This window comes from Aphelocoma coerulescens (genome assembly GCF_041296385.1).
Source record: "Aphelocoma coerulescens isolate FSJ_1873_10779 chromosome Z unlocalized genomic scaffold, UR_Acoe_1.0 ChrZ, whole genome shotgun sequence".
In the NCBI taxonomy this organism is placed as follows: domain Eukaryota; kingdom Metazoa; phylum Chordata; class Aves; order Passeriformes; family Corvidae; genus Aphelocoma; species Aphelocoma coerulescens.
The window spans coordinates 22,258,883-22,285,417 of NW_027184085.1; the positions used below are offsets into that span (position 1 = coordinate 22,258,883).

Below are 26,535 nucleotides of genomic sequence, written 5' to 3' on the forward strand. Positions count from 1 at the left end.
TCTTTTTTTGAGAGAAGACAGATTTTGATTAATTTTAATCAGATTTTTTTTTTAATTTTTGTATTTAGGTAAAGAATTTCAAATTGTAATGCAGTCCTTTTTAGAGCTGTAATCTTGGCAAAGGAACATGTCTCTTTTACCAGTGTAGAGCTCAAATACTCATGCTGATCTTACATGAAAGGAATCTCTCTTTTGTCAGTGAGAGGTGTTTTTTTTCTCTTTGGTTGTTTTGCTGTAAGTTCCCAAGTCTGCAGTAGTAGATCTCTAGGGAAAGAAGCAAGGGGCAGTGGAGGAACAGGGACAAAGTTGATGGATATGTCCAGGAAAATATTTTGGATAGTACGATGTAAAATAGATTTTGCAAGAGCAATGTTGCATATCAAGGCAAAAGATGGAGTGTTCATCAATCAAGACGTGAGCCTGGTAACAGGGACAGAAATACAGAGAAGACCAATGTGGAGTTATACAAAATGGTTTAGAGACTTGATTCTGTTCCAAAATGAAGCAAAGCAGGGCCCAACTTTAAGTGCCTTGATCCATATATGATTTCTTTTTTCCTGTTACACTGTTCTTTTAAAAAACAGATACAACTTTACTCACATGTATTCTGTTGAAGCAAAACCTTGCATTTCACAGGCTTTCAAAGGATAACTGAGAGAAGAAAAGGGAAAGAATTGTTTTGATTTCTGAAAACAATGTTTTGATTTTTTAAATTAAATTTTTAATCTTAAAGCTCTTTCAAAACTAGTGGTTTCAGTCTGAAAATATCCATGTCCTACTTAATTAATGAAAAGAAAAATAAGAAAGATATTTTCAGGAAAACAAACACTAGTAAAACTCAGTTCAGTTGTGTGAAAGCATGTCAGTACAAGGTGGTCACAAGTTCTGGCAAAACATATTTTCAGGCTTATTTCCCCAGATAGATTTATATCTTGGCCCTTAACTGCATTATTGTACGTTAAACCCCAAACATGCTACCAAAAATAAGGGTTCTGAGTGCAGATGCCCATTGCATATTTCTGATAAAAATTTAGTCATAGATTCATGATGACATGTGTTCTGGTCTGATTGTTTCTTCGTTTTTTATTTCATTTCTCAGCTGCCCGGGAGAGGTGATTTTACGTGGGTTTTTTTGCCCTTGCTTTCCCACCTGCACAGATTTTCTTCCATGCTTCCTGTTTTCATAACAAAGTTTGCCTGCTGTATTCTTCTTCCTTGGGTGAGGCCATCCAGATGAAAGCAGGGTCCTTCAAGCCTGTTTCTACACACTCCTTCCTTCCCATGCCCCTGTGATCCTCTTTGCTGTGCTCCTACACTCCCATGTTTGGGTGCTGACAGACCCCACCTGAGGGTAGCCAGGCCCTGTCTGGCTCCTTGCACTGCAATGGTTCCGTGTGCCTGCAGCTTGCAGTGAGAGCAAGTTTAGGGCACCCTGTTTCTGTAGATGCTACTCAAAGTTGTTTCTCATCTCTGAGGGCTTCAGAGTGTGCTGGAAAGTTGCCAGCTTTGCTGTGATAACATCACTGCTTGCGCAGCAGCTGAGGCTTTTGTGTTATTGGAGCGGATACTGAGTTTCTGCAACAAGAATGCTTTGTCCTCTACTCAGAGACCAAAGAATTTAGCTTCTGCTGCTTTTAAAGGTAATAAAAGTAGCTATTTCACTGTATCTTGGCAAATAACTAATCTGTGACTTAACAGCTGTCAAAAATATCTAGCAAATGGAAAGCATGGTGGACCATGTAGGGTGGGCAGCCTTCTCAGCAGCTGAATGTGTTTCAGATACAGATTGAAAAAAAATTAGTCTTTTTTGTCTCTCAGTGAAGTCACATAAGCCTTGATAAATTGTCCCCAGAAGTAGACCATCCTTTCACAAAAACACACCCTTTTTATTACATCAGTCCTATTGTCCCCAGCATTGTACTTGTGTTTATTATCTGTTGGAGTCTCCAAGACTTTGATTTTATTCTTGTTTTGTTCCTTCAGGACTATGAGTCTTCTAAAAGGGCATTCAGTCCCATGGGACTGTTCCTGTGGCTATCACTTTTTACTACACAGTGTGGTGAATACTACATGGTGGCTAAGCTCTTTGTTGCTTGTGTAGGGCAAACTGAGCTGTTGTTCTTGTGAATCCATGTATTTTCTCTCTGTTTTCTGTGATGAAGTTAATAATTAAAGGAGGAAAGAATGTATAGGTTCAAAAATCCCATCAAGAAACCTGTGCAATTAAAGAAGGTGCCTGTTTATGGTTACGCAGAGATCTGTTTTTAATTAGCTAGTCAATTAATCAAGTTCTGTGTTATTTTTGTTCTGTTGTGTTTTGTTCTGAGTCTTGTAAGTAAAGTGAACAGATCTTGTAAAACTCTGTCCCCTTGGTGAGTACCATCATTGATATCAAACAAATAAGTAATTTTCCAAGAAAAAATTTAATATTATGCCTCTTTCTAACCTCTCCTGATTGATGGTTATTATAAGCAAAGAACAGGAAGGCATTCCTTGATAGCCAGTTGCTTTCTCTGGCATTGTTGTGGCCCCTTGGCTTGCCCTGGCATCATTGTGGTGTTGGTAGTTCTCATAATTATTCCAGTCAATCCATTTGCTCATTTTGAATGCTGGCATGTTTGCCCAGTCTGACATTTCGTTGCCTTCCAAGACCTGGGAAAAGTGTTGCTGATGCTCCAGACAATTTCTCAGAAGCTTTCTAAAAACTCTTGTATGTGAATTAGCCACAGCTACATGTTTAATGTCGAGCTTCTTTATGTGGTGGCTGCTCATCTCATCTTACTGCTAAAAGAGCTACTCAGAGTGGCCCAGCTTGAATCCATTCTTGTAACACCACACAGCTGTGCTGAGACCAGTTTTCATCTCCTCAGCTGGTTCCAGCCCACCAAGGATCAGCTCCGTATTGTGGTTATGTTTGCTACCCTTAGCTCAGCATCTCAGTGTTGCTGTGAGCTGCTAATATAGCTTTTCTTTTTGAGAAAGTGCTGGGAGGGTTGTTGACCTCAGGTTTGGATTCCTGGAACATGGATTGAAGTTCCATACCCTGCCGAGAGAGGCAGGCTTTCAGAGCCTGGTGGCTGGAAGCTGGCAGTTTACTTGTTTATCCCTTGTTTCCTGCATTTCAGAGGGCTTTCTACCCAGCTGGGAATGCTGATGACTAGCACCCAGGCCCTGTTGTTCTTTTATTGTTACAGTTTTGTGTACTGACCTGCTTGCTAAATGAAGGGACTTCCTTTGCCACAGCTGTTGGTTTGTGCATGTTGTGTCCTGCTACATGTTGTCTTCTCTATCCTCCAGTCACCTGTACGGGTAGCAGCAGTCAGCTCCAAAGGGTTTAATAATGTTGTTCAACTGGTCTTACCAGCCTCTGCTGAAGGCTGTAAGCATACAGAGAGGCCTTTTTTCTTTGAAATGGGCAGTGGTTTTCTAACTAAATTCCTGTGTTTCTGTGCAGCTGAATGGTTCTCTGGCTGTGAGGGGTGGATGTCTGCACAGAGGTGCCTCACAGCAGCGGGTCCTGGCCACACAGACCTGCTTTTCTGAGCACCCAGCATCATGTTCGTGTGGTGAAACTGAAGCCAAAATGTGCAGCTGTTTGCTTTCCACTTTGCAGGGAAAGGCCTCAAAGGCAAATATTTAATGAGTTGTGAGAGGCAGGAATATTCCACCTTTCTGTTAATTTAAAACAACATCAGATCAACTGGCACAACTCCCTTTCAGAAGCTGTAATGGAGAGGAGGGTGGTTGCTGTCCCTGTGACACTTGGGACAGTCTGCATTGACTGAAGTCAATGCTTCAGTCTGCATTTCCAGCCAGGGCAGCACAAGCCCCTGTTATGTCTCATGTAACGTGAATTACTAAAGCAATCAGTCTTTTGCTGTACAGCATGGGAAGAAGGGAGAAGATCCCCAGGGTGAGGGAATAAGCAGTAATGGACAGGAATGGCATGAGCTAACAGAGATGAGGGAAGGTGAACTTGTACCCCAAGGGATCTGTAAGGAGTTGAGTGAAGGCTCTGGAAGACTTCAGCCCCTATGTTTCAGATTTTGTTATGTCCCCTGAACCCTAAAATCCAGGCTGAAGGCATATCAAAAGTGAAAGGTATTAAATGAAGCCAGTGAAAAGTCAGTGGTGCACAGACATAGACATGCTTGGTTATGCGTGCTTCATGTCCTTTCTAACAGCTTATATATGATGTGTTCTGCTTTTCAGATTCCCTTCTACAAGCAGATGTGCAAGGGTATTCAGGCGGGTGAGATGTGTGAGAAGTTGGTGGGATACTCTGCAGTGTACAAAGTCTGTTTTGGAATGGCCTGTTTCTTTTTTTTATTCTTCTTGTTCACCATCAAAATTAACAGCAGCAAAAGCTGCCGAGCATACATTCATAATGGGTGAGTATTTTGATTGCTTAATTTTCACATCTCTTTACAAGTTTGTGCCGTGAACTTTCCACTTGGGTGTAGTACTAGGCAGAAAAAAAAAAGAAAAAAACTGCTCTTATTGTAAGAAGTAATGCAGTCAAGTGAAAACTAACTAAAGTGGTAATCAGTCATAAAAAGAATGGGGTTTTTTCTCGTTAGGCTTTAAATAGAGGTTTCTTGTGGTACTAGAGTGAAAACCTCTAATTTCATTACAACTGGATGGTTTTTTGTTTTTTTCTCTCATCCAGATTCTGGCTTATTAAACTTATAGTTCTGGCAGCAATGTGCTCAGGAGCCTTCTTCATTCCTGATCAGGACACTTTCCTCAATGGTATGTCCTCTTGTTTTGTTATGCTGCTTTGTTCTCTACTATCTTGTGAGTGGTTATAAATCCAAGAGATCTGATCAACATGAATATTGCCTTGTTTCTTCAAGAAAAGCCTTTACAGGCCAGGTGCAAAAAGAGTATTTAGGACTGTTTAGGGGGACCACTGTGTGCACAAACTATGTGGTCTTCATGTGAATGTGCAGGAAACAGCATGTTTTTTTCCTGACCAAGAGCAGGCCAAAGGGGTAGGTAACAATACCACTGCAGGAATTCTTTAAGAATTTTTGCAAATTCTCTAAGAAATAGGAACTGTAATGGTGCAGAAGGAGTTTGTCACTCAAGAACACAGAGCTGCATATTAGTTTGACTTGTGCAGGTAGCTCTGGCATAGTGCAGCAGCCAGACTGCACAGTGGAGAGGTGCCAGCTCCAGGAGGCACAGTAACCTGCTGGACCTTGGTGTCTGCTGCCTGGAAACCCGCAATGCCCCAGAGGAATTTGGGATGTTGTTAATTTTCAGGTTGGTGGCATACATACAGTAAGGTAAAATTAGAGTTCTTGGGCCCTGGTGTGAGTGCTCTGCTGAGGATGCTGTGACAGAAGCATTTCCAGTATTGGAAGGCATGCTGGCACCACACAGGCACGCTGGTACTAGCCCAGTACTGAAGTGCCAGCTGGGAGGGGAGTGTATCACAGGAGTCTTGTGGGCTAGGAGCAAAAACCCTGGTGATACCAAAATGAGTTTGTTCTCTTGCAGTAAGTACATCCTACAGGTATTTGTAAGTCCTTAAGCTGTTGGGTCTGGACAGGTGAAAAGGGATGGGATCAGTAGAGCAAAGGAGCAGTTGTGTATGCTGCCTGCTTCCACTAAGACTTGCTTGGTTACCTTGTTCTCAGCACCCATCTGCTCTAGCCAGGATGTCTAAAAAGGCAGGAGGAAGGAGTAACATGGGGAAGAGAATAGAGTGGGCAGACAGACTATGAGCCCAGTACTCTGGGAAATTAAAGTAGAAACCAGTTCAAGTAAACCACTAACAGGTATAATTCGCCTTCTTGCTCTTGCTGTCTGTTTGTTGGGTCCTGGCTCAGTTTGGTGCTGCTCTTCCATCTCCTCTGTGAAGCCTTGGGATGGCTGTATGTGTTTGTCCTTAGGACCCATTCACTTTTTGGATTAGATGCAGCAGTACAATGCCTTGTACCCATGGGCCAGTGAGACTGCCTGTCATCTTTGCAAGTGACCCTTTTCATGGTGAAATGTCTTCAGGAAGTGTTTGCAGAAAAGGAGAAACAGTTTTTGTGCTGATTCTCAATAGCCGTCTAATGTAGGCTGGAGATACAGCGTAACAAGCTTCCTTCCCTAAACTACCTCTTGACTTTGCAGTCTAAAGCTGTATTCTGCAGCTCGGGCTAAACTGACCTCTAGTCTGCCCCTGAATTTGAGATTTACAGATGGTTTAGCTATAGTATGTTTGTGGGGTTTTCTTCCCTCTTTTCAAGAAACTTACGCTGTCTTTTGGTTGCTTGGTTGGTTGGTTTTGGGTTTTTTTTTTTGGGGGGGGGGGTCATTCTCCCAAGTTTTTTTTTTCTCTTAAAAAATAAAATCTCTTACCATGTTTCCCAAGCAGTTTGTTAATCATGAAGGAGAAATACTGTGTGCAAACAGTAGGTTTCTGTGGGCTGTAGTGTTAAATCAACACTGGTCATGCTAACCTTATCTTGATTGATCCATAAACATCCTGCAGTATACTGTGGCAGAGGGAGATCATGAGAGTCTGTCTATTTAATTATTCATTCCACTGGTGGTCTGACTTTTCCTACTCTTCCTCTCTAAAATACACATGCCACTTTGTGCCCTGCCTATTTTTATGTACTTTTTTACAGGATAACTTCATCCATTTTTTTGTTTTGTATGCTTGAAGAACAGAATGCTTGTCAAGTGTATACAATGTGTTTAGCAAACCAGACAATGACATTTTTGCTTGTTTCAAATAATAGGCTTATGATAGACTAAGAAAAAAAATGAAGTAATCTCTACATCAACTGCTAATGAGAACGAGCCCTGACTGTTCTGTTCTTCCACTTAACTTATACGTGCTCTTTTTCAAAAGGAAAGCACAATGGAAGGATATGGCTGAATTTTGCTGATGCATTTCCTTGGTCTTTTCGTCACTGAAATCAGCTGCACACCTGAAGTAACTTGTAGGCTGCATACTGCCTAAAAGCTGTATATACAGCTAAAAATTAAAATAGGTATCTGTATTTCCTCAGACATTTCTGATGTTGCATGTAAGAAATCTGTTGTCCAAAGTATCCAAGCAGCTACCCAAATACAGTATATGTAGGTCAGCAGTTAAGTAGCCAAATAACCTGTCTTAAAACCAGTCAGTGAATACGAAGTGTTCCTTGGGAGTGGCTCGGAACAGCATTTATGAATAGATAAACCCCACCTTTGTTTTTATGTGGTACTGGAATCTGGAGGAGAAGAAATTGCCCTTTTTAATAATGATTGGGTTCCAGTACCTTGCAATTTCAGGGTTTAGATTCCTGTGGAATCTAAAGCCTTCACACCACCTCCCTCCTGCCAGTCGCAAATAAGAGTTTCAGTATTTTCTGTCTGAATGTAGTAACTCACAGTGTCCACAAAAATTTTCTAGGTTAGGGAAACTCAGTAGCTGTCCTAACATAATTATGTTGAAAGTGTAGCAGGTTGCAAGCTGGATTCATCAGGGAGCTAATCTTGAGTTAACTGAGCTGGCCTTTCATCTGAAATCTCTCATCTCCTGCTACATCTGTGGGCTTGAGATATTCAAACAGCATTAATAGCTTCACTGCATAGACAATAAATCCATTTTATCTCAAGGGAAAGGCAACTGCAGTTTGACCTATTTTCTGCCTCTCTGCCTTGCAGCCTGGCGCTACGTAGGAGCAACAGGAGGGTTCCTTTTCATTGCCATTCAGCTCATCCTGCTGGTTGAGTTTGCACACAAGTGGAATAAAAATTGGTATGTGTTGGGCAGTAGTTATTTGCTTAAAATTCTGGTGGACTCCTGGCCAATACTTTTCTTGTAACAAATAATGTAAAAGTATCATGGATGTAATTTTTGAAAGAAGACAGTTGAATGTCAATATTCAGAGCTGTTCATATTTGCTTCATAAACTTTCTCCTTCCCCAATAGAAATGTTTCCTCATTGCTCACTTCTACTCTGCTGCTTTATTCTTAACCTGAATTGCTTGGCTTCCATTAAGTAGTAGTGTCTTGGGATGCAAAAATCTCTTACTTTAAGTTATTTTATATTTTATATGAAAATACATCTTAGCATCTACATGCTAAGTAGAACAGTGCAAGAGAATAAAACTGGATTTGCAAAATGTAATAGTGAAACTGCGTGCAGTGTTGTGAAACGGATAAATCCTGCTTTTTCTGTGTCAGCTTAATGCACATCAGGTTTTTTTCTCAACATGAGAACTGCTAAATTTGTGTTCAACTTCTCTCCTGTCATCTAAATATGCAAGATTCCATTATCAACATGGATATACACCATTTGGGCATTGACTACATTTTTGGTTCAAGTGTATTTTCTGTTACTTTCCTAGCCCTTCACCTCTCATCAATTTTAAATATTTAAATTGTCTTCCCACATGTATTCTCCTGCCTCTGCCTCCACACTTTGTCTCACATTTCTTCCTCTACAAGCTCTTGCAGTCCTCTCTTGTTCTAATTAAAATACCACCTGCTAAGGAAGAGTTTTAGCAAACCTTCAGCTTTGTTTGATTCCTGTTTCAGGGAGGAAGAGATGAGAAGTCCTTATACCACAGATATTTTTAGTGCTAGTTACTGTAGCTGCTTTTTTGTGGATGAAAGATTTACAACACCAGCATTTAACTTTAGCTTTCTTTACATTAGATATTCTTTTAAAATAAGTCCTGTTTCCACAAAACAACAGAAAAAAAAAACCCACTTAAAAGATTTTCCATCCACCAAACAGCCCGTTGTGTCAAAACAACTGTTTTAGTTTCTTCTTTTAAATGCTGATGGTCTTTGCAAGAGACCCTTGGAAGGTGAAGAAGGGAAAACAAGATGGACCACACTTTAGCTGAGGAAGACCGGTGGTTAGACCCAAGTGGAGAGGAGGTTTTTTTTAATTGAGAGAGTAGTAAAACTATCAAGGTAGTACAAGGAGCAGAAGAGAGGCCATGGCCAAGCAATACACCTCTGGTTTCATTGTGTGGGGAGCACCACTCCCTAGCCCAGCCTGGGATGCTTGGAGTTGCTGCTGAGGAAACCCCTGAAGTACTGAGCTGAGATACACTGATGGGCTGAGTTCTCGGAGAACTTCTGGGAGTTCTAGGAGTCAGCATTGGGCTATAATTACAGAAAGAGCTGATTGTGATAGTACAGAAGATAAACACTGGTGATAAGGAATGTTTCCCTCTGCTTCATGGGTAGGAACCTTGCAAGAGTCTGTGTTGGTGTAGTGATGCATGCATGCTTCCAGAAAGTAAACACTGTCTTTTGTGTTTGAGGATATGAACTATTCAGCTGTTAGAATTTTATGTTCTGGGCAAGGGAAGACAAAGATAAGATGCTTGTCTCTCTCTCCCCAGGACTGCAGGTGCAAACCACAAGCAGGTGTGGAATGGTTTGCTTGCCTTGGTCACTCTCATCCTGTACTCCATTGCTGTGGCAGCTCTGGTCCTCATGGCTCTTTTCTACACACGCTCAGAGGGCTGCATGTACAACAAGGTTCTGATCGGAGTGAACGGTGGCCTGTGCCTCTTTGTGTCCCTGGTGGCCATATCGCCCTGTGTCCAGAACCGTGAGTCCACTGACCTTTCTCCTCCTCCTGGATTCCTGGTGCTGCCCCAGTTGTGTGCCTGGAGGCATAAGCCATGTCAGGGCAGAAAATCTCCTGATAGTTCAGAATTGGTGCTGCTCTTGACTCTTTATCTACATTGTGAGTTGCTGTGGCTCATTGTCAACTTGACTGCTAAAACTACAGAGGTGTGAGACATTTTGGGTGTGCCATCAGGCACATAGTGTAAAGAAGGCTCACCTGCTGATGGCTGGCACTGTGTTGTGAAATTTATCTAAGTCTGGCAGTGGTAGCTGTCAAATTCACTCACCACTGTTTCACCGTGTACTTTTGACTTCTTGGGATTTATCATTTGTAAAGTTTGGGCCTGGAGGAGTTGCCAGCAGTATTTCATATGGTGTGTGCTGTTAGTATCTTGCATATATTGGGCCTGAAAATAGTAGAGTGACTCCAACAGAGATTTTACAGGCAAATAAAATTATTGTGGCAGCTTATCAATAGCTTTTGAAAAGCTGCTGCATTTGGTGAAAGAACAGCACAGAGATGATTCTTTACTTACATGGAAATCTCTAATGCTTTTCTAAAACAACCTGCAGAATTAAAGAATAGACTTTTTTCTCTTTACTGGACAGTAGAACTGTATCTAAACTGCCTCAAACACTTACTAACTGCCTTAAGTAAAAAATAAAAGATACTGGTGTGCTGTTCTTCAAAGGATATAAGTTTCTTTTTCAGTTTTCAGTCTACAAAAATAACTAATTTTCCTTTTTCTTGTAAAGGCCAGCCCCATTCTGGTTTGCTGCAGTCAGGAGTTATCAGCTGCTATGTCATGTACCTCACTTTCTCGGCACTATCCAGCAAACCACCAGAAACTAGTAAGTTATCTAATACTTTATGTAAATTCTTTCCGACATGCCATGTATTAAAAGCAAGAATTTAGTAAACCTGGATTAACAGACTCAGGCATATAGAAGTGCTGGGTTTGGTTCGCAGAAGAAATTGCAAATAGTACAAATAAAACTGTGCAGCCAAGAGACTGTGCAATTGGGACTCTCCATGTGAGTAAAACGCTTTGGTCTAGGGGTGCTTAACTTATCTTGGGTGAGTTGCATCTGTTGCACCATGTCCTGTTTCCTAAGAACAAATTTCCCAGAGCCTTGTAGTCTGTTCTTCCTATGGCAAGTACACGTTCTCATAAAATAGGATATGACAATATACATAATGTGTTAGGTCACGTGATAGGAAAGGACGGGAACAAACTTGGATTCCTCTGGAACAAGTTGGGTGATCAGCTCCACCCAAAAGTTTACAAGGTCCAGATAGAAGGTGCTGGCCATCAAAGTGGACACTAATATGACGTGTTTTGCTCCTAGAATTAGTCTGTTAGGTAGGCCTGGACTCCTCATGAAGCAAAAACTTGAGTACCACATGTCTTTTGTTTTGAGAGGAAATATTCCAAGAAAGGACTTGGAGTTACATCTCGGAGTTATGTTGCAGTTGAGATGATGCTGTTCTTCAGCAGAGTTCTTGAACTCCACTTGCCTCTCAGCCACTGGCATTGCAAGTCAGGAGTATGGAACTCGCTAGAGTTGTAAGTTCTTTATGCTACAAAAACAGCAAGACTTTACAGCACAATTCAAACTTTCCTTTACCCAAATAAATACCAGATTCATATGTTTGGACTGGAAGCATTCTTTTCACTTGGAGAAGATCTTTCTGGTTTGAAGTAGTACTAAAAGACCCTTTATTATTGCTCAACTTTTGGTGTTCAGTAGCTGAAACAAAAATAACTAGAGGAAAATAAACCCAATGGCAGGAAGGAAAAGTTTATACAGACATCTCTCAAGAAGAAAGGGGAGAGTTGGCAGAAAAAATCTGTCACACTTGTGTAGATACAGACACACACGCAAGAGTATTCTAGAGCTGGGAAGTAAACCAGACAGTATTTAGGTGTAAAATTTACTTATGGAACTTTAGCAGTGTTTTGAATTAATATGGAGTTGAATTTAGAAGGCTTCTGAGTTACTCAAAAGTCTTGACACAGTGTAAAATGAAAAAGAAGGGGAAGAAAGTGATATGTGGAATTAAATAATTTGCCTTGTGTTGCTTCATGCTTGTCACAGACAAAGTCTTCAGCAGTTACGTGAATGTTCGGATTCTTCTTGTATGTATTGCAAGTGTAGTTATTCCATTTGTTAGAGTATGCATCAAGCACGCTCTTAGATCTCCTTGTCTTCCCGTGCCTGAGAATTTTCATGGTTGTCATCTGCTCTCAGAGATGCTCCTTCCTCTCCGTCCATGTGATAAGGACTCCACGTTTGCCTGTCATCTTTCACAGTGGCATGTGCCTGACAATGTGTGAGGTGCTGGCACTTACTATGGTGTCCCAGGCCTTGTCACTCAGGTTTGCCATGAACTTATCTAATGTTGACTCATTTGTCAAGGAGGGATTTCCAAATTGGACATCTTGCCTACAAGGCCTGAAGAAAATGCAAGTTACAAGTATTTGCCACACCCTTTAAGAGTTGGATATGTATTTAGAAGGAATGAGCAAACAAAAAGTGATGTCTCTTGAATCTGTGCTAATTACAGCCTGCCTTAGTTTTATGGTGCCAGAATTGGTAAAACACCTGCCAAACAGTGGACCTGCCTGTCTGCAGACATGTCCTTAATGGACACAGGTGGGGGAATCTGTGCATCTCTGGCCAAGGTGTTCCATAAAGGCTGGTCATCCTTTTTTTCGCTCTCACCTCAGTGCTGTCCCTGCTGTGTGCTGATAAAGCTGTTTGTGCAGGCTGTACAAAGTCCTCTCCCACTGGGTCAGGGGACTGACTTTGTTTATTTTTAACCTGGATGTAGTCTTTGCTGCATTCTTCCCTCTGCCCGTACAAACAGTTGTGCTGCTTCAATAGGGATACATTGTGGTTACTGGAAGGAAAAAGGAGATGTCTTAAGTAGCATTGACTCAAAAAGCTCTTGATTTGATATAAGGTGCAGCTGTCATTTCTTGCTTTGGGGTGATGCTGCAGACTACTCTATGCCTTTCCTTGACTCCAGGGAGATAATAAAAAGCCAGATGCAACTTGGAACATCAAGGACAGAATTGGTTTCATTTCAGGGACCTAGAAGTAGAATTTGCTTACATGCCAAGATGAAAATCTGCCTGTAACTGGTGCATCTTTTTTTCCTTGGTCTTCTGTGTGTCAGTCTGAGAACAGAGCAACTACCGACAGCCTTTCTTAACTGTGTATGGATTTCATAGCTGTCCTCAAGGCACCCTTGCTCTGAAAGAAATTTCTGGTCTGAGGTCTGTACTATCTTGGTCTTACATGGTTTTGTAGCCTTGGGTGAAGTGCTGGCAGACTTCCAAATTCTTATTTCTTAGTTCTCAAAACAGGGTTTTTTTTCTTTATTTGTCTGTTGTGGTCAAACAGTAAATTTTAGCACCCTCCTGAGTTGCATTTTTGTTTTGCCTGAAACACAGAGTCTGCCAGGTCAGATTTACCAATTTTTCCCTGTGATCTTTCTAAAAGATAGACAGAAACAAGTGACATTTACCTGCCTACTCTTGCATAGTAAAAATATTTCAATGAAAGCCTTGAGTCTGAAGATTACTTTAAAATGCAGTGAAATGAGCTCTGCAAACTGTTCTTTTTGTTTCTTCTGTTTTGTGAAGTCCTGGATGAAAACAACCGGAATATCACAATCTGTGTACCTGAATTCAGTCAAGGCCTGCACAGAGATGAAAACCTGGTTACTGGCTTGGGTACTACAATCCTGTTTGGCTGCATTTTATATTCTTGGTAAGTCTAGGAGTTTGCAGCTACCTTTCTGTAAATGCAATGTTGTGGTCCAGACAGTGAAGGCTTACAGCAGGCCGCATGCAAAGTCACAGAGAGGTGTGAAATAGAGCTGAGCTGAAAGGTTTGTATTGTCCTCAGCTTCAGAATTTTAGAAGTTTCAGCTAAAAATGTTCAACAAGATAATACAACTTCTGAAACAAATATATCTCATTAGAATCAAATCATTAGATCAAATTTAGATCTAGAGGCAGAGGGGAAAAAGAATCCACCTGTCCATGATCCTAAATAATCTTGGGGTCAAACTCTAAAACTCCGTACAGTTGCAGTCACCTGAAAAATCTGTCTGAAATTTTTGTAGCCTCCTGGCAGAGGCTATGACTGCCTTGAACAGTCTTTAAAACAAACAAATTCTTTGGGACACTTTAAGGCTTCCTTTGAACAAATGATGAGCACAGTATTGCCATCAGGATTTGCCATTGATCTGCTTTAAAAAAACCCTTCTTGTGCTCGTTATGCTCACCTTTGATGCTCGCCTTGTATTATTGCAGCTGACTTCAGTAAATGAAGTCATGCTCTGGGACAGGGAGTTGCTGGTGATTGAAAGCTGGTGTGTCACTTGTTTTGGCTGTGCAGCTTGCCAGGAGACAGCACTGCCTGTCTGCTGCAGGTTTTTGAGATGGTTCTGCTTCTGATTCAGTCTGCTTCAAAATTCACGTACAGAAACCCCTTCATATTTTTGTGAAGTGTAAACAAGAGACTTATTCTTCTGTTTATCAAATACACATGTGTTCCATTTTGTTCTGATACAAAATATATAGATATGGATATCATGGATCTAGTTCACATTAGAAGGGCATTTCCAGTGCTTCAGGGAGGTGTTTCAGGACACAGACAATATCCATGTAGCCTGCCACTGAAGTGTACCATGTAGCTGGGGAGGTAACACTTTCAAGGGGAGTGTTTTGAGGCATTGCTTACCAAGGCTCAGTGTGTACCCCAAAGCCTTCCTATGGGTAATGGGAAGTTTGCATTTCACGTCCTAAAGGAGCAGGACTGGTCAAGAAGTTTTTCCTGTCAGAAGAAACTAGAAGGGATTCCCCCCAGATCACTACAGTCATGCAAGAAAGTAATTTATAGGAACTGGTACACTGACAACAGTTGCTGGTAATTTCCTTTTGAAAACTGACTGCTGCCAGAGACCTGTGAGTTTGCTGGCAAAGCCTTTACAGAAGTGCTGAGCCAAAGTGATGGCTGTGAACTGAGTATGAAAGCATTGGTTGTGCACAGCAGGGGAGATCTCTTCTGACTTGCAAATTGGAGCACTTAGATTTTGCTGCTGTCAGATGGTGGTGAATTCATCACCTTTCAGTAGTGACCTACTTTTGAGCCCATGATTCAGTCTGAGCTGGCCAGTGGCCATCTGCCGGGCTGGTTTATACATAGTGCAGGACAAACTTTTCACATACCTAGTGCTTGATGATAGGCAAATGCTTAGCTGAGGCATGGGAGTAGACTGCTTATGTTTGCTGTGATGTTGAAGGGTTACCCTGTTGGGGTTATAGTTATGCCCAGGGGTTTGACGCTATCTTCTTTTCCTCCTAGTTTGACCTCAACAACACGTGCAAGCTCAGAGGCACTGAGAGGAATATATGCAACAGCTGAAACTGAAGTGAGTTCTTGCTTCTTGCCACAGGATTTTTGTGCAGACTTTCTCCCATGCTTTTATTTGTGTTGTCTTTGTGGCTAGTAATCTGAAAACAGAAGCTAGTCTTGATAGTATATATGCCGTGTGCCTCTGGGTAAGGACTCATCAGAACATTTGTCCACATTGGCCCTTCTGGTCTTGCTGGTCCTGTGGAGGTGCCTTTATGTACTGAAATAACTTGTTGCTCTTAAAGTTTATTCAGCATCCTGCAGACTTCCTGTAAATCTTGTGTTCCACATGAGCTCATGTCCTCTTATTTAAGGGAAAAGTATGCTGGAAAGCTACCAGAAGAAAAAGTGGAGGCATTCTTGAACATTTTCAGTCCTGGTTGCCTTTGTTCTCATAGCAACTATGATTCCAAATTCTTATCTCTTATTTTTATTTCCATACATAAGTATTTCCTTTCTTTTTGCCTATGGTTTCATCTCTGATCATATTTCTTGTCCCTGTTTCAGCTGTTCAAGTTTCTTCATTCCACCTGCCTGTTTCTTTGGCTTCCTTGTTCTGGGAACACCCAGAAAACTCTGGGAAATGAGTGGGGTTTTGCTGAGTAACAGTTTCCCCTTGCTTAGGCTTGCTAATGATGCTTTTCAAATACATGTGTGTGTTTGGAAGATGAGTAGTCTCCATCCCTAGCTCTCTCTGCATTGGTGTTAACTTGCATCTGCAATTTTAGCTTCTGTTTCACAAGTCTTTAATCAGAGTGCTTGTGAGAGTTCAAAAACACAGAGCTATCTTCTGAGGCCTTTGGTGTTTGCAGTAGCTGGGCGTAGGGAAGGAAGACACGTTTCAGTGCCAGGGTGCCAGGAGCACTTCCCCGTGGCTGGATTTTGCAGCTGGACAGGGCACCAGTGCCAGCCCAGCCCTTGCAGCCAGCTGGGCATGGCGCACCGAGACCTGGCGTGGCCTGTCTTAGGCAGGTCCAGATGGGGCCTGTGCCTTCCCACACTGTGCTGAGGGACAGGATGGGGAGCACTGGAGAGGAAACAGCCGCCCTTCATGCCCTTGCACCTCCTCTGCCAGTCTTGTACTGTAGGAGGCCTGTACCAGAGGTGTGGGTCTGTGCCCTGTGGAGGAGCAGCGGGAAGGCTGGGGACCTCTGGCACGGTGTGCATTTGGGATGTGGCCCCTCACTGGGAAGGTCCATCTCATCAGCCACAGTACTTGCCCACTGGATTAGTTCTGGACTGTTAAGTTTTAAAGAGTGTACTAGAGCCACTGAATGTACATATAAAGAAATGACTGGTAAAGAGCAACTAATTGCACTCTGATTGCCTTCCCTGTGCCAAAGGGCCTTTGTCTCCCAGCCCAGAGAGGGTCTGTCTACTGTGCTGGAGTGTTAGGGGTTAGGGGCATGTATGCCAGCATTGCTAATGTCATCACTCTGTGCCAGGAGTTAATTACAACTGGTTAAAATGTTGAAGGGAACCCAGTGCTTGCTTCAGAATGTGAGTGCAGCCTCAGGGTAATTCAAGCTGGCACTTCAGGTGAGGCTTGGCACAACAAGAGTAGAAAGAGGTAGAGAATAAGGGTTTTTTAAGTAGTTTTATCTAAACTCTCAGACAGTCTTTTGAAACAGAGTGAGCTTTTTGGCTATTCCTGACCTTATGAACCCGGTGAGTACAGGTAATCATGGATATGCTGGGTAAACCTGCTACTCAATGTTTCTGCTGGACACTTTACGTTAAAGACCTACTGTCTGTGAAAACATGCAACCAGCCCCTGTAAGAGGGCAGAAGCTAAAACATAAAGTTTAGAAGTGCAAAGCATAAATATTTATTCATGTGTATGTGGTGTCCCAACAAAGCTGGGGCACCCCAAATGTGGTTTTACACAGGGATCTTCTACCCTTTAGGGATTCAGGTGCAGTGTGATTTGGCTGATCACTAGCACCCACACCATCATTATTAATCATAATAAAACTTTGCAAAGCAACTATTTCTGCAGCAGTCTTGCTGCTTGTCTGTTGATCCAGACATCCTTTAAATCAGTCTTGAGATAGTTACTTATCTATGATGCTGATATGGTTTCAAAGGTGTTTAGAGGCTCTAGGATGCTGGCCTTACCTGGGCTGTCCAGGGCCATGTTTTATCTCTAAGTTTTTATCTCTAAGCTCTAAGTTTTCAAGAAGCAAAGTCCATATTTCCAGGACTGGGCTCTCCTTTAGTTTGTTTTACTTAAATATGAACAATACCAAAGTCTCCAGTAAAATTCCAGTGCCTCATTACATTGCACAGTATATTGTGATATAAATAACATATAAATATACAAAGCTAATACACTTTCATATTATAAAGACTGACTGATGTGATAGTTAGGGAAGTGAATTTTCCTAACAGAGTTCATTGTCTTAATCACAAGACCACAAGCAAAATAAATCCCAGAGAAGGTTATTATCAGTAGAAATAATGTTGGTGATGCACTACAGAAAGTGCTGACTTTTACTGTATTCTGGTGCAAGAAATATACTTAAAATTTATTTATTACATGATCAACACCTTTTCTCCATTTATGTTACCATTCAACACAAGAAATGTCAATTTTAGCTTTTCTTTATCCATCAGGTCAAAAAAAAAGGAAATCTTCATTTAAGTAAAACAGTAGAAGCAGGTTTCTGCTTTTACTCCTTCTGCTTGTGCTCATTCTAGCTGCATTTCAGCAAAATCTTGCAAAGATAAGTGTATTTCAGACTTACACTGGTACAGTTGTGATTTCCAGCCCATGCATCAGAGCTTTGAAAGTTCCTTATACTTTTAGTACAGAAATGTCCTGAAGAGCTCTTATATGCAGATCGAAATAGAGAAGTCCCCTAAATGTGAATGTTCTTTAGTGTAGCTTTTCCACCATTTTGTCATAATTATTTGCATCTGCGTTGTACCTAGAGTTATGTAAAGTGGCTAGAGTAATTTTTAAAGACTGGCTCATTTCTTCAAATTTACTGAGCACATTTTTCCAAAGCTTGGAAACTGCTGTTACGAGCTACTGGGCAAATTCTAATTTGAGTTTGGTGCTGGTTGGAAATACAAACCAGACTTTTCTAAATTAGTGTCTGTATCTTAGGCATAACAGACCTTCCTTCCCCAGCTGTTCTGCTTTGCTGTAGCACAGGTTCTTACCCTCTTCCTGTTGTCTGTTCCACAGGTAGCTCGTTGCTGCTTTTGCTGTGTACCCGATGGAGATGGTAATTATGTTTTCACTGCACAATTTACCTTATTTGTGGCTTTTGGACCAAACCCAAGAGAGTAAGGACACAGCTGTGGATGGAGAGCTGCTCGTACCCTCATTCAATAGAGTACTGAAAGCAAACTGAAGCAGATGAAGTGCTCCAAATTAGGCTACAGAGGGAAGCAAGGGATGTCACAACACCGTTTTAAAAATACTAGGCTAGTTAATAATTCTTTAAAGTACATTTCATTACTGCAACATACAAAGAGTAATCTCTGTTTTTTGCATGCCTCTGTGTGTAGCTAGCTGCTGGACTTCTGGCTCAGCAGCTCTGCAGGGACTGCAGTTCAGGAGTGAGATAGGAAGGGAGTGTCCTGTTTGCAGAACTGGTACAATCAGGATTATCAGCTTGGACTTGCCAGAAAAATATTAACAGGTAGAGCAGTTTAAATGCTCTCAATGCTCAAAATCTACTCAGCAAGCCAGGACGCTGATATAGGGCAGGATTTCAGTGTTAGTCCAGTATTAGGCTCAGGGTTTAGACCCATGCTCTGAGGACAAGGAAATGTTCAGGCATTACTCTGTGTCAATCACGCATTCCCAAATCACACCATAGATGTTCTGCTGTGTTCTTTGTGAAGTCAGCTGCTGTTTTCAGTTCTCATTACATTTGCAAAACGTTCTTGTTTCCTGTCTCTTACAGCTGATGCTGAAGAGCATGTTGAGAAAAGGGGAGGCCAGACTGTGGTTTACGATGAGAAGAAGGGCACAGTGTACAGTTATGCCTACTTCCACTTTGTTTTCTTCCTGGCTTCTCTCTATGTGATGATGACAGTAACTCACTGGTTCCAGTAAGTGTATTTCTTTAATGCTGAGAAATTAACATCTCTCTCTGTTGAGAGGGAAGATGTGAACAGGAAGTTCTGCTGTTTGGGTGTTTCCTACCCATATGGTAGAAGTTTGAAGAGACATTACAAGTCTTTCTTGGGCATTCTTGAGCAAGATCTTGCGCTATAAAGGGCTGCTCTCTCTTGCTTCCTCTATGGGTTAACCTAGTTAAAGTCTTTTGTTTATTGCTAAAGTTAATTCCTTTTTTTTTTCCCCTATAACAGTTACGAAAGTGCTCAGATTGAAAAATTCTTCACTGGAACCTGGTCTATCTTCTGGATTAAGATGGTCTCCTGTTGGGTTTGTGCTGGTCTATACTTATGGACTCTTATTGCTCCACTCTGTTGCCCAACCAGAGAGTTCTCAGTGTGAACAGTCAAAAGGTCATATTAAGTTTTTCTCTTTTTTTTTTTTTTTTTTTTTTTGAATGAGGAAACACATTTTACCCACTTACCATAATGTACCAGTTATTACCTTTTAAGTCAGACTAAACAAATGATTGCAGACTTTTTTTACCATTTTTTATTATCATGAGCAAGCATTGCCTAAGGGAACAAACCCATTTTGAAACTTTACAATGCTTATGTGTGATGTGTATAAAACACGGTCGTTGCATAAACTGGAATAAGTGAAATGCTTTTCAAATAACTGACAATTCTTCTCTGGCTTCATTGACAAGAAAAGAAAAAATCGTGGTGCAGATGGTATCTTCTTACTCCCCATGAATGTTTGGTATCTTGTAACAAATATGCATTCGTTCCTTTTTACACTCTTTCATTAACTGTTTCTTTTACAGTTTGCAGTGGTGATTTGGATTGCTGTTTTGTACAGCATATAATTCTTGTAAGTAGTATCCAGATAGTTTTTTTTCCAAAAACCTATCTAAATAATTCTGTAGAAATAAGAGAATATATGAGAATTTGACTGCCAAAGGATCTACTAAAAATTGTTTATCTAAGTATTAAATATATTAAGTTATTTTATACCTAGATTGAGAAAGGAGTATATCAATGATAGTAAAGTATTTATTCTATTATTACTTTAAAGGCACCTGGATATTTTATGCAATTCAGATTTAGCCCAGTTAATAACTGAAGGGGAGTTCTACACACAAATTCTCAAACTGAATTTTGTCCAATTTTGCTTTGCCAGGGTACTCAAAAGTTGAGTGTACTGCATGGGGGATGTAAGAAAAGGTACATTCTTTATTCACAATGTTTGCTGTTGAGAAGATGATAGTTAAGGGAGCACTGCCAGTTGCTGTTAAATTTAAAAGTGGGGTGCTTGTTTACTTTTCTACCCTGCTGTTTCAGCTTGTATCTAAAGATCTCCCAGGATCTTCAGTTCTGTTTCCATGACTAGTTTTTTAATATTTTAGGTGCATTGATGGTCAGAAGAGGACTATAGTGTGTTGTCATCTTTTCTGCTTGTGTGTTGGCTGGAAAGTATTTTTTCTAACTGCTATATTTTTATATTCCTCTGTTGATACTAGTTTTGCTGTTGGGATGGGATTTAACCAATCAATATATTAATGGAGACAGTTCTTTTGTAGGACTCCTGTTCCAAGCACTGGAGTAAGCAGTCAGAAAAGCAAAACCAGAAGACACAAATACAGCAAGCAGCTGCCTTAGTACAAATGACTTGACAATATTAAATACTACTTTGTCACCTTTTTTTTTTTTTAATTTAAGCAGATGATTTGGTGGTAGAACAACAGCTCAAATGCCCTGAATGCTGAATAAGGTTGAAGCCACATAGTTATCTACATTCTGGTGGGATGAATTTATGGCTTAAGCTAGTCCTGGTGGTTTTTGTCTTCTCTCTCTTGACATATATATTCACACATATGCACAGTGTGAAATATCAACCAATTTAGCAGCTCTTTTTTAAAAGATGTGATGGAGCCTTAAATCTTCATCCACTGCTTTCTGCAAAACTGAGAAAAGCACAACACAGAGGCCAATGTGTTGGCCAAAACATTTGCATGCCTTAGTTGTTCTGTTGCAATAATTAATAGCTAATGCCCACCTGGTGAGTAATCTTAACATATCGGATCTCAGTTCTGGTCCTGCTTTCATTACCATTTTTAGCTGCCTTGTTGCTATGGTATCCCAGGGCTTCTGTCCTGCTTGGAGCTTTCCAGGGATGTGATCTTCCCCACCCTGTGCATTCTTACCTAAAACAAAATCTTCAGGTCTGAAGTCCTCTCTACTTACACCACCTGTTCCAGCGATTAGAGCCTCAAAATACATCTGTCCTGAGATCTGAGGGAAGGAGGAGTCTGTCCAGCAGTGACTGCCTTGGCGTTCTTCTTGTTTGCACCAAGTGTTCAAAATAGCAGTTGAATCTGGGCTTTGACACTGAGTTACAAAAGCAACAAATAGCTCTGGACAGGGAGGCAGGTTTTTCTCTTTCCCTTTGCTTCTGCTGGGAGGTTTTGATCCTGCCAAGAGGTCTGCTAGCATGGGGACCTGTCAGGACACTTCTGCCTGCATTTGGAGACTCACTACGCAGATACTTCTGCATCTGAAAAAGGCCTTTATAAATGCTTTTTCAATCCAGAAGCATTTATCTGTCCATACTCTAAGATAAGAGCTTATGGGCTGTGCAATGATGACTAACAGTTGTCCCACCTAACTCATAGCAGCAATTCTGACAAACAGTTTTGATCCAGTGCTATAGTTGTGTGCTGCAACTGCAATAGTCCAGGCTCTTGCTCCTGCCTTGCCTGGTCCTAACAGGCCTCCAAGATTGCCTTCTAGTGCCATATATGTTGTACTATGAGAAATGAAGCTTTTTTCACCTAAATTAGCCATGTTTTTTGTAACAGAACAATTGGGGAAAGGAGCTTTATGGAAGAAGGCATGCACTATGTCAAGTTATAAGTCAGGGAATGGTACCTGTTGTCTGGTTCTGATAGTAGGCATCCTGGTCACAAATGTGGCCCTTTGATGTTCCTGTTTACAAAAACACTTACTTTATGTAGTATCTGCATCAGGACTTTCTGCACCTCCTTGTGCCCTTTTTAATATAATTTGTTTTAGGGAAATAGGTTTTGCTCAGAGGAAACAACGCTGTAAAAAGAAAGTCCACAGTGAGGCATGAGTCCATTCTTCTTAGACAGCACTTACCTCACTGGTTTGCTCCTCCATCCTTCCCTACTACCGGCTATCAACCTAAAGCATCTAGATCTGCAGGTATACATGGAGTGGGAATAGGGCAGTGCCTGTTTACACAGTTTTGTCTACTTTTGAGCAAATCTTCGGGGGAAAACCCCCAAAAATAAATAACTTCAAAGGCCTCTGGGTCCACGGTGCCCCAGATCCAGCTGTGGACTTCCAGGCCTTTCTAAGGAATCAGTAACTAGTGGCACCTGGGTGTGCAAAGACTAGTTCCTCACCAAGACAAGGCTTCCTGCTGGCCAGGCAAACGTTACAGCCTTAGTGTTCTGTGTAAAATCTGTACTGTGAACTTCCATGTGCAACTACCTAATAAAATCCTCGGCTCGGGTCAAGGAATCAAATTCCCAGCCCATAGATTCCAAACAGTTCATGCAAATGGGCTTTTAAAAAAAAAACTTTTTAAGAAGTGCCTTCATACCTACTGCTGTGATAACTATTAATTCAGGTGGCACTAGAACTGGAAAACCTGGACTGAGCCTGTGACTGGGTGATGCTGCCTTGTACATTACACCAGTGTGTACAGGGCACAATCAGACCCGGAGTGCATGTGGAAGACCAAACAATCTGTGCTTGACAAACCTTTGGGGATAAGACTGCTTCAGGTATTACTGTGCAGTGGAAAATTAAGTGGGAAAACTCACAAGTAGCCTGATGCTTTTGTAAATAAATGAGTAGTTTTACATTTAAGCTGTAAACAGTTAACTTTCTCTCCCTATAGCTGAAAGTGCAGGTGACTGTCTGCTGAGGCAGTTCACTGCACAGTCTCTATCCTGCCTTGTGCTGTGTTGTTCACTGAATTTGTTCCCAGACGTAAGTGGTGCAGCACGTCTGGCTCCTAGTGGGTTTGGGCTGTGTGAAGTGAGGAAGCTTACAAAGACATCAAGACCAGAGAACATGTCCTATACTAAATTTCCTCCATTTAAATTTGAACTAATGCTATAGTTTAATAGACTCTTGGAGGAATACAGTGTTGGCAGAAGTTCTGCTGGGAAGGTGAAGCAATTTTGTTGGCTTTTTTCTACTTTTTCAAATTTGCTATCATAAAGATTATTTGGGACCTCACTGCTACACTGTCGTCTGAGACTGGAACAATTGTACTTTTCCTTGTGAAGGCAACCAAGAGCCACAGTCCTGAATGGTTCTTGTTTGGGGTAAAATAAGTGGGACAGAGTCAGAGAGCAAGTGTCTGAATCCAGGTAACTGGACTAAAAAATGAAACGATAGAACTTTACGAGGAATGTGTGGAAAGCAGGTGGATATGCTTGTTTGCTGTTTGCCACATAGTTCCTCAACGTGTGCAGGCAGCCCTTGCAGCTGGATGCCAAGTAAGGAGCTCCACTGCAATTGTACATCAGAGGTATTGCATGTTTTTGATACTCTCAGCTTTCTCCTGCAAGCATTTCCATGAGGTTCAAGCAGCTTGTGCGTGCCTAGCGAACATGGTAAATCCTGGCTGGGTTGGGCTGCTTTCCTATGAAATGCAGAATTCAGTGTTGCCAATGTATGCATAGTTCAGAGAGAGGGTTTGTCCCCTCTCAGAATCATAAACACTGCATGTCTATTTATTTATTTATTTTGTGTTTTAGCACCTTTTTACAAGTCTATAAGCGCTTTGAGATTATAAATTACGCATGTGTAATTGCTTTGTCAGCTACTGCTGCAGCCATTTCTGGGCTAGAACATTGCTATTAATGAAGCAACCATTGCACTCGTGAAAAAACTGATTTTTAACAGTTCTTTGGCTTTGAAAGATGGCATCAGGAAAATTTGAGTGCTTCAGATACTGCTGCTTGAACTTTGGCTAGCAGCCCACAGTATCGTGGGCATCTGCGCAAATCAGCAACAAAGTAATCTACAGACTGTTTTTAAACTGCACTGTAAAGATTTTATAAACTGCTAGGCTTTTCTCCTAAGTAAGTTGATGATGCAAAATACCACAAGACTGTACCTATGTGGCTAGATGAGTTGAGATCATCCACAGCTAAAATTTTGCTCTCATCTTTCCTTCTGGGCTTTAGAAGCAATAGAAGTCTTTTGCTTGGAGGATATGTCTTCTTGTTTTATTTGCCTTTTTCTTCTTGGATTTGTTTTTTAAAGGCATTGTAAACCTGGTTCATTCCCAGACAACCTGCTGCCTGCCAAATGGGATGTCTTTGGTGCTAGAAACTAGCAAAGACCACTTTGCCAAGTCTTACTGATCCTTTCCTTTTCATAGCAGGACAACCTGCAGCATTGAAGCAAAGATCATAGTTTATAACATGGATTGGTTTTCCTCTGTGAAAACTGCTTCTTTGTTTCCTGAAGTGGCCTACGAGTTCTTGTGGGAGGGAAACACATAATGAACGCCATGACATTTTACGTGTGTTTTCAGTTTTGTAAACAGTAGTTTGAATTCAATGTTTCACATGACCGTACAAGTGAATTCCAGGGATCAAGTGCTTAGAAAGCTTTGGCTGTTTCTACTCAGAACAGGATACATAGCTTGGGAACTGGTATGTCTCTGCGTTTTCTACATCCTCATGGCCCAGGTGCCCCAGGATGGGGATGCAGACACACTGTCCAGAGTTTGAAGCAGCAACTTTGAGAGACTGGCATGATGACTGCTTTCTAATGCCCGAAGAAATTCTGTAGGCTTCAAATAGGCCTTCAATCCCATTTGTTCAGAGGTTTTTATTGAATCTAGATTTGATTTTTCCACACCTGTTCAATAATGTTGTTTTTAAAAAGTTAGAATTTATTTCAGATATAAGCCAGCTTGCTTCCCTGCTGCCTGCCAGTCTCCAATAGTTCCCAGCGTGTAGCGTACACACATTTTCACAGACTTGTTCAGAGCCGCAGTCGTCAACTCTGAAACCACTCCAGCAGCCTAAAGCTTCTAGGGCTTATGCTCACCAGAGCTTCAGGGTGCAGCAGTGCAGCCATGCTTTTGCCAAAGAAGCCTCAGTGTGAAGCCAAGAAGAAAGTGCAAAGCCAAGAATTTTGGAAAACTATGGGGAAATAATGGATCATTTGACATGCCATAGCTTTAGTTTTGCTCTTATCGATACACGTCCAGGTGCTTAGGTGTCCTTTGGACATCCAATGCAGACTTAAAGTGAGGAGAATTAACTTCCAGATAAAATAATTCTACTTGTAATATACAAGCTGAGAAAAGATTTACTAGGAACATATGGGTTCAGTGTCTGCTTTTTGTTCACCACTGATGCGTGGTGTTCAGTCTCATATATGCCATGTTCAAAAACTGGATGCAAAATAGTCAAAATATAAACACATTTTCTTAATGGTGAGGGGATTTTAATTAGTCTTTTTCAAGGTTCTTAATATCTCAAGGGAACTTTTTGGTGTGTATGTGTGTTTTTATTTTATTAAGCTGTAGCCCAGTGAAGTGGAAGTTTGCCAGTTTATTTAACTTTTTTGCAAGTGTTGTGGTCTTTAGTAACTGTAACAGTTTGACTTTTAAGGATTGGTAAAGATTCCAGAATTGTAAGATCCTACTTGTAAAATAGTCAACAGCTTTGCCTTTATAGCATGTTAATGGTTTTTATGGACACTTCCTTTTGTATACTGAGTGAATGTATTGTTATAGATTTAATGTTTAATGGACCAATAAAATTTTTCTTACATTTGAAATGAATTGTTGTGTTACATTAAATTTTCAAAGTCAGTTCATTCTTGGAGAAACTTAAAAAATATCTAAATACTTAGATTAGCTATGCAGTTACTGAGCCAGTAAAAGTAAATTGGTTATCTTTTTTGTTCCCTAAATTTGAATGTTGTTTAACCAAAAAATCCTGCTCTATGGTATATTAGAGGCCTTCAATGTCCATGTTGTTTTTGTATTTTGCCATTGTGTGATAGTGGACGATGACAGATGCACAGATTTGTCTGTGGCATCTGTTCTGAACAATCCAGCTCCCTGAGACGTGTAAGATACCCTGGCAGTGCAAAGTATCTTCAAGGTCGATGTAGCACTGAAGCCTGTGCAGCTGTTTGAGATGCAGATCTCTGATTTTTAATCTTTTTTCCCTCGCCCAGATGGTGGGGTGAGCAGCTGTTGAATTTGACATGCCGAGATCGACACCAGGGAAAGTGCTTTGTTTTCACAGGTGGTGGCTCCTTCCCTCTCACCGTCCATGTCCTGCTTCAGCGTGTGCCAGCTGCAGTCTGCCTCCTGTGCCAGAGGGTGACCCCCGTGCCAGAGCTGACCAGACCCACACCAGGACACAGTT

General features: G+C 41.2%; 1 protein-coding gene across 1 annotated transcript in view; it reads left to right on the plus strand.

Moving 5' to 3' along the window:
- SERINC5 (serine incorporator 5) overlaps window positions 1-25,940 on the plus strand; it is a 42,070-nt gene extending 16,130 nt beyond the window's left edge. The window contains 10 exon segments of the mRNA XM_069001551.1: window positions 4,213-4,391; window positions 4,670-4,752; window positions 7,657-7,750; window positions 9,355-9,566; window positions 10,343-10,438; window positions 13,240-13,366; window positions 14,969-15,035; window positions 18,213-18,252; window positions 18,940-19,087; window positions 19,349-25,940. Coding sequence (XP_068857652.1) covers window positions 4,213-4,391; window positions 4,670-4,752; window positions 7,657-7,750; window positions 9,355-9,566; window positions 10,343-10,438; window positions 13,240-13,366; window positions 14,969-15,035; window positions 18,213-18,252; window positions 18,940-19,087; window positions 19,349-19,496 — 1,194 coding nt within the window. The 3' untranslated portion in view covers window positions 19,497-25,940.
- Window positions 25,941-26,535: the final 595 nt, after the last annotated feature.